We start from the raw sequence: 12,384 nt of genomic DNA, 5'->3' as shown, positions 1-12,384 counted from the left end.
TAGTGGATATGATCCTATCTGTGGTGGTATGTAGATAAAAACAGAAGTAAAATATAGTGCTCATTGTAGATTTAAAAGGTGCAGAAAAATGAAAATGTACTCACTGATGTGGAGCAAAATAATAATTTTGTTCAATACACAGATCGTAGGTGGTACGTTCCCCACCAAGGAATATGATGCCAAGGTGTCAGGAAAAAACAGAATGTTCCAGGGGTAATACAAATTCACACTTTTTTTTATAACTATAGTTAGAAGGTGATAAGAACAAACAAAACAGTAGTAAAGGTAACACTAATGTATTTCACCTTTTAATAAGGCTTTATCAAAGTGTTACAGATACAAACTGTGTAGCAACACACAAACTAAACTTTTGGAGCCAAATGTGGTCACGTGACCACAAAATAACATTAACTTATTGAAATACATAATCAGCTTAAGGGCTGAATAAAAATAGCATAACAAGCTTTATTTATGTATAGGAAATGCAAAAATATGGGTTAATAATGTTTACAACTCCTAGAGGAGGAGGGAAAAACAAAATGGCGTTGCAGCATCAATATCAGAATACAGGAAAATAATAAAACATACTATTAAGAGAGAGACCAGCCGGGGGCGGGGCTTGGACGCCGAGCTGAGCAGACACATGTGGGCACAGCTCCTGCTCTAAAAGTCTTAAAACAACGGCGAAATGGCACAAAACAGCCCAGAAAAGCCAAAAACGGGCAACCACACGACAGGCAAAGAAAAGCTGACCACTCTGATGCCACACAAGCAACTTTTAATGCTGGATCGCTGAGATCTGCGACTGAGGCCTAGCATGACAAGCGGCCTGATTGCCGGGGGAGGCAGCCGATCTCCCAACACCGCACAGCTTTCTAGTCCTTCCACTACCCCCCCCCCCCCCCCCCTATGGACCGGTGTGGGACATCCCACTCCACGCTTGGGACTCATCTCATACTCACTTGTCACACGAGACTATCTTGCCGAGCAAAGAGCCACACAATGCGCCCAAGATGGCCGCCATACAGCCCTCGCAGCAGAAAAACAGGGACCCAGAGTTCCAGCGCTGAAGACTACAATTTGAGCTCCAGTTTGATCAATATGCCAAGCATTCTGGAGGTGCATACAACTCAGACCTCCCTGCCAAGTCTCACCTACTTTGAAGAAACAAGCAGCAGCGGCAGTCCATCCACCCAGCTCTAGGCGGGAGGCCCATACAGGGGTGCGCACACCCAGCCACTTCAGCAGCCAGAAGGCTCCCCGCACACAGCGGAGCTCCGAGACCCATCGAGCGGAGCAAGATCAAGCCACAACCGGCTAAACAAAGCGACTTCTCCCAATCCGACCCCACGCTGACGCACATCAAGAAGAGAAGTACCAGGCTTAAGCAACAAGCAGCACGGTGGAGGGCAAAGCGGAGGTCCTGCACAGACACCCAACACGGACGGTTTGGCTCCTGTATACCCCGCAACACACGCGGGCCACAACTCCTCAAGAGAAACACCCTTCCATTCCACGCGCTCCCACGGATGACCCTCACCCTCCACGAGCAACGGAACGCTTACAGAGGTTCCAGAGAACATGCCATCCCTGCAACAACGCGAGGGACTTACACGGTCGGAGAAGGGGACTGCACCACAGCTGGAGGTCGGAGAGGCACAGTAAAGCGGGACTCTTGTAACCCACTCTTGTAATCTTGCAGGGCCACCAGGCTATTAGTGGAGGGCATAGGATAAACACTGTTAGAAGCCATGTTATGTGAGAGTCTCAGACCCAGGCATAGTAGAGTTTATTTGTTCACACTGTACATTTGAATGCCCAGGGACACTCATATACATTTACTGCTCAGCCAAACGTCAGTTAATCGTAAAACAATGTACAGCATAGTCAGCTACCAAGCTTAGTCAGCATGCCTATTACAGGGGTTAGCTAACATTTCACTGCTGAATATTACTTTAACTCCTTAACCAAGTACTTGCTTTGAAGCAGTGAGTTTATCAGCACAATCTAAGTTTTATGCTACCCCAATTCAATTCATTTTAATATTTATTTTTACTATTGTTCTCATTATGATGGCAAAGGTTACACTCGTCTGTTTTCCATATACAAGTTTACCACAACTGCCACTATGCATAATCTTTCATTGCAGACCATGAGTATATATCCTGTTTTAACTGTCTATCGTGGCATCGCAGGCCTGTTTGTAAACCCTATTGCATGAAAAATAAAGATTTTTTTAAAAGAGAGAGAGAGAGGCCAGCCTGGCCAAGGTGGTGAGTAAGGCTGGAGGCTTACTAAAATGAGCACTTGGATGGGAGAACTGTCGCTTAGCAAATGGCGCCAGGTCCTGAGTCACATGACTCATTTTGTGATCCGGTTCGGCATATACTTAATGTGGGCATAAAAACGCTATGTATTGTAATATAATCAGTGTAAACGGCTATATTTTATAAGAGATCGATAAAATAAAGAAAGGGTAGGAAGGAAGAGAATAAAAAAATAAAAAATAAAAAATAAATGTGATGTTATGTTATGTTTATTACCAGAGTGTAAAAAAAAAAAAAAAAAGATAAATACGGTAGGTAGTATATGAGATACACTAAATAATAATTTAACATAGTAATATAACGAATGTTAAGATACTGATAAACTGATACATGCAAAGAAATGTTCTACATCAAATGAATACATAGGTTAAAAAGAAGCAGAAAATATCTAACTCATTATTTATTTATTTTTTTAATTAAAAAAGGTCAAAATCAGCGTTTAAACCATAAGGAACAAGCGTGTTGAAATTAAATATCCATTTTGGCACGTCTCAACATTTTTTTCCATCCTCTTTTCCAAAACCATTGAAATGCGTACTATGTTACTTATTAGTGTAAGTCTGAAATAATTGGTCCAGTTGATAATGTATGTCTGTTTTTATGAGTAGATTACCGAGTCTATAAAAAACCCATTGTTTTGAATGTGGAGTATGGGAGGTAATCTTCATTGTGTCTGGGGCATGATATGACCATGTAGTTAGTCCTATGTGAGTGTAAGTTGTCTGTGGGGTAGAAATAAATTATCTGTTCAGCAATAAGGGTTGTGTGGAGGAGAATAGAATGTGTCATCATCCTGTTGGGTTTAGAGTGCGCCAGCAGTCTGCTAACTGAATGTCGTAGAGGAGGGTCTGCACCCTACAAAGGTGAGCTCTACCTGTAGATGTATCCACTCTGGGTTCTACCAGAATCCTGTCCTTTAAGTCTTTTGTTCCAGCCTATATTAGTATATAAGTGTCTTTATGCAACACATATATAGCCCATTATACAGATTACATATATACTTAGCTGAAGGGAACTGTATGTGCAGATGTTAGATTCACTTTAAATCAAGAGATTGGATTTTCCTGCCTAGTTAACTGGACATAAAATTATGTATTTCAGTAAAGAAAGCTTCCAACGGTTACCTTATTTAATCCAGTTTCATTTCTGTGCAGAGCTATGATCCAATTGGTCCCAAACAGATCATAATGAAAGATAGTATAATTGCACAATATAGAGGAATATTGCCAAAGGCTGTGTATGTGCTCAGACCTCTGCCATATTAAAGGAGCGTCACCTGTAACCGCAAACCACAGAAACCACCACACAGTCCCCACCCATTTTGTAAGCACAGACATATGCAATCACTTTGGAGTTGGTTATTAATATGACATTTTATCCCTTTTTCCCCTGCCCTTTTAAGGAAGAGAAATCTAAAGCTAATGTTCAAAGTGCACGGCTGACAGCTCTGTCTTCATCTCTGAGAGGAAATGGCAGTTTTTTGTCGAGTTCCTGGTTGTCAGATTCCAGCTGTAAGTATTTGTGAGTGTGCGCTGTGCTTTAATGAAGACTAATATGTGCAGTGTGATATTTTGAACACAGATATCTATTTCTAGAAGCTGTAATGCTAAAAGATTTGGTCTTTACTGGCGACATGTCATGTTCTTCCATTTTGCCTGCTTTAAAAGTTACCCCCAAGCATCATAACCGCTATAGCTTGCTGTACGAGTACCCTCGTGCAGTTCTCTGGTAAGGGTGCTGAGCCTCCAGGTATGGCTGCTGAACATCATCTGGCTTCTGCAGAGCTGCAAATGCTGAATGCTGATCCGCCACTCATTCATTGGCTGAGAATGTCAACTGATCACTCTCAGACAATGAATTAAATAGTGTGCAAAGAAATATGCACAGAATTCACATCAGCCACCCTGGAACTTTTGTTTTGGGCAAATTATGTACTTATGATGTACAAGCTAATTTTATGACCTCCTTGCGGTGTGACTTCACTTCAACATCATCTCTGTCTGTGCAGTGTTTTAAACTTAAACTCTGCCTATACCAGGGGTCGTCAACCTGGTCGCTACCACCCACTAGTGAGCGATTCAGGCTTCATGGTGGGCAGTAGTGTGTTCTGCGACACAGGCTTTGCGGTGAGCCCACTTAGGCCGGTGAGAAGATCAATAATCTCCCTCACTGCCCCGCTGCAGTGAGGGAGGCAGTGTATTCTTCCCGCAAGCAGGCTGGCCAGAGCCGCACGCGAATTCAAACCGCCCATAGGAAAGCATGACTCAGTGCTTTGCTATGGACTTCCAGCGTGTCCTCAATGAAGTGGCCTCTAGTGGCTGGCAGGGAGACAGCCACTAAAGGTTGGATTACCCCTCAATGTAAACATAGCAGTTTCTCTGAAACTGCTATGTTTACATCTGCAGGGTTAAAACTAGGGTGACCTGGCATCCAGGCCACTTCATTGAGCTGAAGTGGTCTAGTTGCCTATAGTGGTCCTTTAATCAGTGTCCAGCTTTAAAGGATATGACTGAACTCAAGATACCATAGACTAATTTGGACAGGAGATGACCTTCACAACACTCTTGGCCAAACACATTTAAGGAATTATCCATGAGAGCTAGTACATGTAACATTGTCATTGCTATTCTGTTATACTGTGCCAAATTAACACAACAATCCAATGTTGATTCAGCCACACAGAGAAGGTTAGAGCGATTTGGCATAGCCAGATTCTCATATAGTTAAGCACTGTGAGCCTGTCAGCTAGGACATGCAACACTGTATCGGAAGCACACAACTGCATTCTGCTGACATAAACATAAACAACTTGCACTTTAATGAATCTTCAACACTTTACAAATGCAACCTTCAACATGGCAAATATCAATAATTTGAGTTTTTTATTTTGAACTGTTGCAGAGTTTATGCCTGTTATTCATTGGTACTGATTGAGATCTTACTACATTCGATAGTTCTGGCAATGAATGGTTAAAGCATCACTGTGTAGAAAAGACTGCCTTGTGTCTGCGCGGGAGGTGACCCTAATGACCTGAGTTATTTGGTGAAGTGGTTCATGTGAGCTGGGGAAGGCCAGATAATGGCTCCAGGCCACATTCCTGGCTCTGTGCCCAGGAGTAGTATTGTGTGAATGTGTTTGGGGAGGGAGCTTGCACAGCACCTTAGGATGGCTATATGCCTTTAGACCCCTCAAGTCGTTTAGATATAAACGACTTAGGGTTTAGATATGTTATATATTAACATATAAAGTTTTAAATATTAATGATTTGCATTGATAGGACTTTAGAAACACTGTCCCACCTAGCAGATAAAACAAATTAATTTTGCAGGGTAAAACCTACCCCCTTTATGAAATTTTAAGTAACTCCAAAAGCCAGTTGTTCTAAAGTACTGTTAGTCCACTAAAATATTACAAGATGATACATTATTCTGTTATTTTGCATTTGCATCACATAGCCGGTACATCTACCCAAACTATAAACAGAAGAGAATGATTGTGATCAGTGTAACATATTCAATAAAGAATTACACTGGAGAAATGATGGGCAAAAGAAAAAAGATAGAATGTTTACATATTATGCCACCTGAAATGGTATGCTGTCCAATAATTGTAAAGACAGACTTTGTGTTAAAAAGCAAGCAGGTGAGACCGATATAGAAACATAGAAACATAGAATGTGACGGCAGATAAGAACCATTCGGCCCATCTAGTCTGCCCAGTTTTCTAAATACTTTCATTAGTCCCTGGCCTTATCTTATAGTTAGGATAGCCTTATGCCTATCCCACGCATGCTTAAACTCCTTTACTGTGTTAACCTCTACCACTTCAGCTGGAAGGCTATTCCATGCATCCACTACCCTCTCAGTAAAGTAATACTTCCTGATATTATTTTTAAACCTTTGTCCCTCTAATTTAAGACTATGTCCTCTTGTTGTGGTAGTTTTTCTTCTTTTAAATATAGTCTCCTCCTTTACTGTGTTGATTCCCTTTATGTATTTAAATGTTTCTATCATATCCCCCCTGTCTCGTCTTTCCTCCATGCTATACATGTTAAGATCCTTTAACCTTTCCTGGTAAGTTTTATCCTGCAATCCATGAACCAGTTTAGTAGCCCTTCTTTGAACTCTCTCTAAGGTATCAATATCCTTCTGAAGATAGGGTCTCCAGTACTGTGTACAGTACTCCAAGTGAGGTCTCACCAGTGTTCTGTACAATGGCATGAGCACTTCCCTCTTTCTACTGCTAATACCTCTCCCTATACAACCAAGCATTCTGCTAGCATTTCCTGCTGCTCTATTACATTGTCTGCCTACCTTTAAGTCATCAGAAATAATTACCCCTAAATCCCTTTCCTCAGATGTTGAGGTTAGGACTCTATCAAATATTCTGTACTCTGCCCTTGGGTTTTTACGTCCAAGATGCATTATCTTGCACTTATCCACATTAAATGTCAGTTGCCACAACTCTGACCATTTTTCTAGTCTACCTAAATCATTTTCCATTTGGCTTATCCCTCCTGGAACATCAACCCTGTTACATATCTTAGTATCATCCGCAAAAAGACACACCTTACCATCAAGACCTTCTGCAATATCACTAATAAAAATATTAAAGAGAATGGGTCCAAGTACAGATCCCTGAGGTACCCCACTGGTGACAAGCCCAAGCTTCGAATATACTCCATTGACTACAACCCTCTGTTGCCTGTCACTCAGCCACTGCCTTACCCATTCAACAATATTGGAATCCAAACTCAAAGATTGTAGTTTGTTGATAAGCCTTCTATGTGCAACAGTGTCAAAAGCCTTACTGAAATCGAGGTAAGCAATGTCTACTGCACCACCCTGATCTATAATTTTAGTTACCCAATCAAAAAAATCAATAAGATTAGTTTGGCATGATCTCCCTGAAGTAAAACCATGTTGTCTCTGATCTTGAAATCCATGTGTTTTTAGATGTTCAACAATCCTATCCTTTAACATGGTTTCCATCACTTTCCCCACTACTGAAGTTAGGCTTACTGGCCTATAGTTGCCCGACTCCTCCCTATTACCTTTCTTGTGAATGGGCACAACATTCGCTAACTTCCAATCTTCTGGGACTACTCCTGTTATCAATGATTGGTTAAATAAATCTGTTAATGGTTTTGCTAGTACACCACTAAGCTCTTTTAATAGCTTTGGGTGTATTCCATCAGGTCCCATTGACTTATTTGTCTTTACTTTTGACAGTTGAAATAGAACCTCTTCCTCTGTAAACTCACGTGTAATAAATGACTAATTTATCCTTTTTCTTAACGGAGGTCCCTTTCCTTCATTTTCATCTGTAAATACAGAACAAAAATATTCATTGAGGCAGTCAGCTAGACCTTTATCCTCTTCTACATACCTTCCTTCTTTTGTTTTTAATCTAACTAATCCTTGTTTTACTTTTCTTTTCTCATTTATGTATCTAAAAAAGGTTTTGTCCCCCTTTTTTACTGACTGTGCTATTTTCTCTTCTGTGTGTGATTTGGAAGCTCTTATAACTTGCTTAGCCTCTTTCTGCCGAATCTTATAGGTAATTCTATCTTCCTCACTCTGGGTTTTTTTATAATTACTAAATGCTAACTTTTTGTTTTTTACTATTTTGGCTACATCTGTGGAGTACCACAGTGGTTTCTTGAATTTTTTGCTTTTACTGACAAGCCTAATGCAATTTTCTGTTGCCTTCAGTAGTGCAACTTTTAAATAATCCCATTTCTTTTGGACTCCATTTAAATTGCTCCAGTCTGATAATGACTCCTTTACACATATTCTAATTTTAGAGAAGTCTGTTTTTCTAAAGTCTAAAACTTTTGTTTTTGTGTGGTGTGACTCAGTCACTGTTCTTATATTAAACCACACTGACTGATGATCACTGGATCCTAAACTTTCACCTACAGTAATATCTGATACCAAATCTCCATTTGTTAACACTAAATCTAGTATGGCCTCTTTACGAGTTGGCTCCTCAACGACTTGTTTTAGAGACAATCCCAGTAGGGAGTTTAGAATATGTGTGCTCCTGGCACAAGTAGCTATTTTTGTTTTCCAATTTATATCAGGAAGATTAAAGTCACCCATGATGATAACTTCCCCCTTCATTGTCATTTTAGCTATTTCTTCAACTAGTAGATTATCTAACTCTTCATTTTGTCCTGGGGGCCTATAAATCACACCTACACGAGTTACTGTGTGATTACCAAATTCTAACGTAACCCAAACTGACTCTATGTTCGCCTCACTAGCCTTTATTAGGCTAGATTTTATGCTATTCTTTACATACAGGGCCACCCCTCCCCCTTTCTTGCCTTCCCTGTCTTTTCTATATAAAGAGTACCCTGGTATTGCTATGTCCCAGTCATTTTTCTCATTATACCATGTCTCAGTAACAGCGACTAAATCTACACTATCAGTTGCCATTATTGCCACAAGTTCATGGATCTTATTCCCTAAACTGCGAGCATTTGTAGACATGACTCTAAGCTTATCATTTTTGAACACACTTGCTACAGGCACCTTCTGTCCTTGTTTTGGGGGACAATATACGCTTGGTATGAGAATGGAGGACACAGACTAGGTCCGGGATAAAAATCAGCAAGTAAAAATGAAGGCAGAGACCTGTAAAAAATGAATATGGTACCACCATGTATGTATTAAGTTGTTTAAAAGAATAATATGAACATGGAAAGCCAATCAAAATGGATATAATGGCATCCGTAGACACTGGCAAAGGAGCAGAGGGATTGAGGACCTAATAAGTTTATCAGGGCTTGACAAATCCCAGGCGCCTGGGATTTAAATCCCAGGCGCCTGGGATTTGGAGCCGGCCGGTCGCCCTAAGGAACGTGGACAGCCGGCTCAGGGAGCGTGCCGGCAGCCGCCCTTGGGAGCATCGCTGTGGTCTGCTGGGGCAGCGTGCAATGGAGCAGTGATCTTCAAGCGGCTCACCGGCGCTGTTTAATGATGCCAGGGAGCAGAGAGGAGGAGCTTAAAGATCACTGCTCCCTCACACACAGGATGAGCAAGCAGCCCACTGGACCCCAGGGGAAAGTCCACTCAGCTCTCCCAAAGGTAGGGAGGCTGGGTGGATTCAAATTAAAATGGAAAATGTGTGTGTGTGTCTCTCTCTCTCTGTGTCAGTATGTGTGTCTCTCTGTGTCAGTATGTGTATGTGTGTCTCTCTGTCAGTATGTGTATGTGTGTCTCTCTCTGTCAGTATGTGTGTGCGGGAGAGAGAGAGAGAGTGAGTGTGTGTCAGTGTCAGTGTCAGAGAGTGTGTCTTCTTGTGTCTGTTTAGGTACCTGCACCCCTCCAATCACGAGAGAGGTGTTTTTACTCACCTTCTTTCCCATGCCATGCCAGCTTTCCACGGCTTGTCCTGCCTTCATGGGTGAGATATATTTCATCTTTAAGATCTCCACTAAACCAATGCTTTCCTCTGGGAAAGCATTGGGAGGATATTGTGCATGTTTTCTACATGTAAAATTTAGCATCTCCAAGCGGAGCATGGAGACACTGTGCAGCACTGACACAAGGACTCTCTAGTGGCGTCTGAGTGACTGTCTCTAGAGGTGTTACTAGGCAGCAATGTAAACACTGCCTTTTCTCTGAAAAGGCAGTGTTTACACTGGAAAGGCTACAGGCACCTGGACAACTACACTAAGCTGTAGTGGTTTTGTTGACTATAGTGTCCCTTAAAGAATTGTATAATTCTCGAGAATTAAACTTTGTTAGTTTAAAAAAAAAAAAAAAAAATGGCTCCTAAATTTTTACGCTGCCTTCTAGATTCCAAACAAATTTGTCAAGCCCTGAGTTATATGAAGTTGCATTTCAACTCTACAGTCAGTACTCCAAGAATATCCGTATGTCATTGCACTTACTTCTCATCTTCATATTGTTGTAGCTCCTGTAAAACGGGATCAGGTTCTGCATGGTGACGGTCTGAAGGGCTACACACAAAACGCTGGTGTGAATGTGACAACTTCCTGAAAAAAGAAAAATAAATTTCACATCAGAATGGCCTGGATTTTGTAATTGCACAAGCCAGATTACTAATGTGCCAAAATGAGTTTCTCCGCAGTGCAAGAGTTAATTAAGCTGACACTGGAGCACCAGCAGAGCATATTGAGGGTTCTGCAAATACACGGAACCACTGTTTTCATGTTACATGCACATAAAATGCTTATTTATATTTTTTTATATTAATATTGTATTAAAAAAAAATATATATATATATATCTATTGATAATTAACCTATTGGTTTTCCACACCATCTAATTTACCATCTTTTCCATCCCCCAACGCCATACTATTAGGAAAAGTGCAGTGCCCTCAATGTCTGTATGTAATCTCATTTTAACTCCTTCAATGTATCATAAAAATGCTTAAAAGACTGTTTATACTACTGACTTCGTATATCAGAGAGTAGGATAAACAGGTCCCAGTCTACCTAAACAATACTTTGTCTAATATATATATATATGCACTTGTGTTATCTGTAAACATGTTTCTTTGTAATTCCGATTATTATAAAAGTTTATAAATCTGATCTTGCAACTATATTTTAGCTGTCTTTAATCAGTTGGCCAGAACAAACCAACTATATTACTCTATGTTTGTAATACACAACGTGATTTGGGCACACTGTGCACACGTTTACATACATGTAAATACAGAAATCATATAAACAAAGTGAGAGCTTTATTTACGCGTAAAAAAAATAAATTCCTTCTGGGGAACACCACTCCCAAATACTTGCTATATCTTACTATAAGTATGGTGGATATTCATTAAATGTAATTTCCAGGCTAGCATTGATCCTCATTCCCAATATATTTAATAGATGATGCATTTTAAAGCAATTTATATTTGAAGTGCCCAAATGTCTGAACTCCTGAAACTAACAGGGTTATTCTCTTAAGTGAGAATTGTCAGGAATTGTAAGTAAATTCGAAATTTAAAACCAAAATAGACAATGTAAAAACAGAACTAACTTTTTTTAATATGGCCTACATTTTGAAATTCACTTTAAATTTCCAGCAGTTCTCACTTTGGTAGATAACCCTGTAAGAACGGAGACTTCCGTTCAATCTTGGCTGTGTCATTCTTCTTTTCTTTTTTTTTTTAATTCTTTATTTTTGTTGTGCATGTGTAAATTCAAAGATTGCACAATATACAAATATAACAGAAAAAGTTTGTCAGGTTCAAACAGTTGTACATGGAATTCAGCACATTTGTTTTTTGACAGGCATACTGCATATTGAAGAAGACTTAGCAATACATTGTGAGCATTAGGTGAGATCGGTGAGTGGTATCCAATAGATCACCGGGTTGTGGTAATTCAGATTTAGCAAAATAAGAGACTCCAGGTTGGCTCAGTTCAATGCAACATAAACTTTTAAAGTAAAGTGAAAACTGTAACGGTGAGGATAGTTTCTAAATCCCTAATTTTTGCTCACTCATCATATTAGTATAGCAATACCAACGGCAAAGAGACAACAGGATGGGCCATAGCCCATATGTTCTGTATATGGTAGAAGAGGCATCTTAGCTGTCTAGTGTGCGGTCTTGTGCTGAGTGGATTATAAATTTTAGTGACATGTCTAACAACGGTATAACGCTACAATAAGATGGAGGTGGTCCCCTGAGCACACGGGTATTCGTAGATCAAAGATGTATCAGGGTTCCTTACGTAGGCATTAGTGCTCCAGGGGGAGGAGAAAAGCCCCCCTCGGGGTTCCTACAGTAACTAACACTTTTATCCGTTAGATACATCAATATTGCATTCAAAAAATAGAGAAGGGGAAAGAAAAAAAAACATGTGAAACGAAAACATAAGCAAAGTACTCAAATGAAGGTGAGATAGCAATCCCCTTCAGTGCGTCCAGGTCCCACGGGTATAATGTTCGGAGTTACGTTCTCCAAGGCGATGCTTTATAGTGGCAGCCAATAAACAAGAAAAACATTAGAAAACAAAAACAGAAAACTTATAGTGGTTATAGTCACATATTCCAGTGGCGGGTTTTATGGCCTC

General features: G+C 40.3%; 1 protein-coding gene across 4 annotated transcripts in view; it reads left to right on the top strand.

Moving 5' to 3' along the window:
• CEP128 (centrosomal protein 128) overlaps window positions 1-10,553 on the top strand; it is a 188,918-nt gene extending 178,365 nt beyond the window's left edge. For 3 of the 4 annotated variants that reach the window (XM_063439720.1, XM_063439719.1, XM_063439718.1), the window contains 2 exons: window positions 3,730-3,838; window positions 10,255-10,553. In XM_063439720.1, the coding sequence (XP_063295790.1) occupies window positions 3,730-3,838; window positions 10,255-10,340 (195 nt within the window). In that variant the 3' untranslated portion in view covers window positions 10,341-10,553. The remainder of the gene's footprint in view (window positions 1-3,729; window positions 3,839-10,254) is intronic. The other variant, XM_063439721.1, reaches the window with a different exon arrangement.
• The last annotated feature ends 1,831 nt before the right edge of the window (window positions 10,554-12,384 follow it).

This window comes from Pelobates fuscus, chromosome 13 (assembly GCF_036172605.1).
Source record: "Pelobates fuscus isolate aPelFus1 chromosome 13, aPelFus1.pri, whole genome shotgun sequence".
In the NCBI taxonomy this organism is placed as follows: Eukaryota; Metazoa; Chordata; class Amphibia; order Anura; family Pelobatidae; genus Pelobates; species Pelobates fuscus.
The sequence above is the reverse complement of the archived record's forward strand: the minus strand, read 5'-3'. Positions and strand labels throughout refer to the sequence as shown.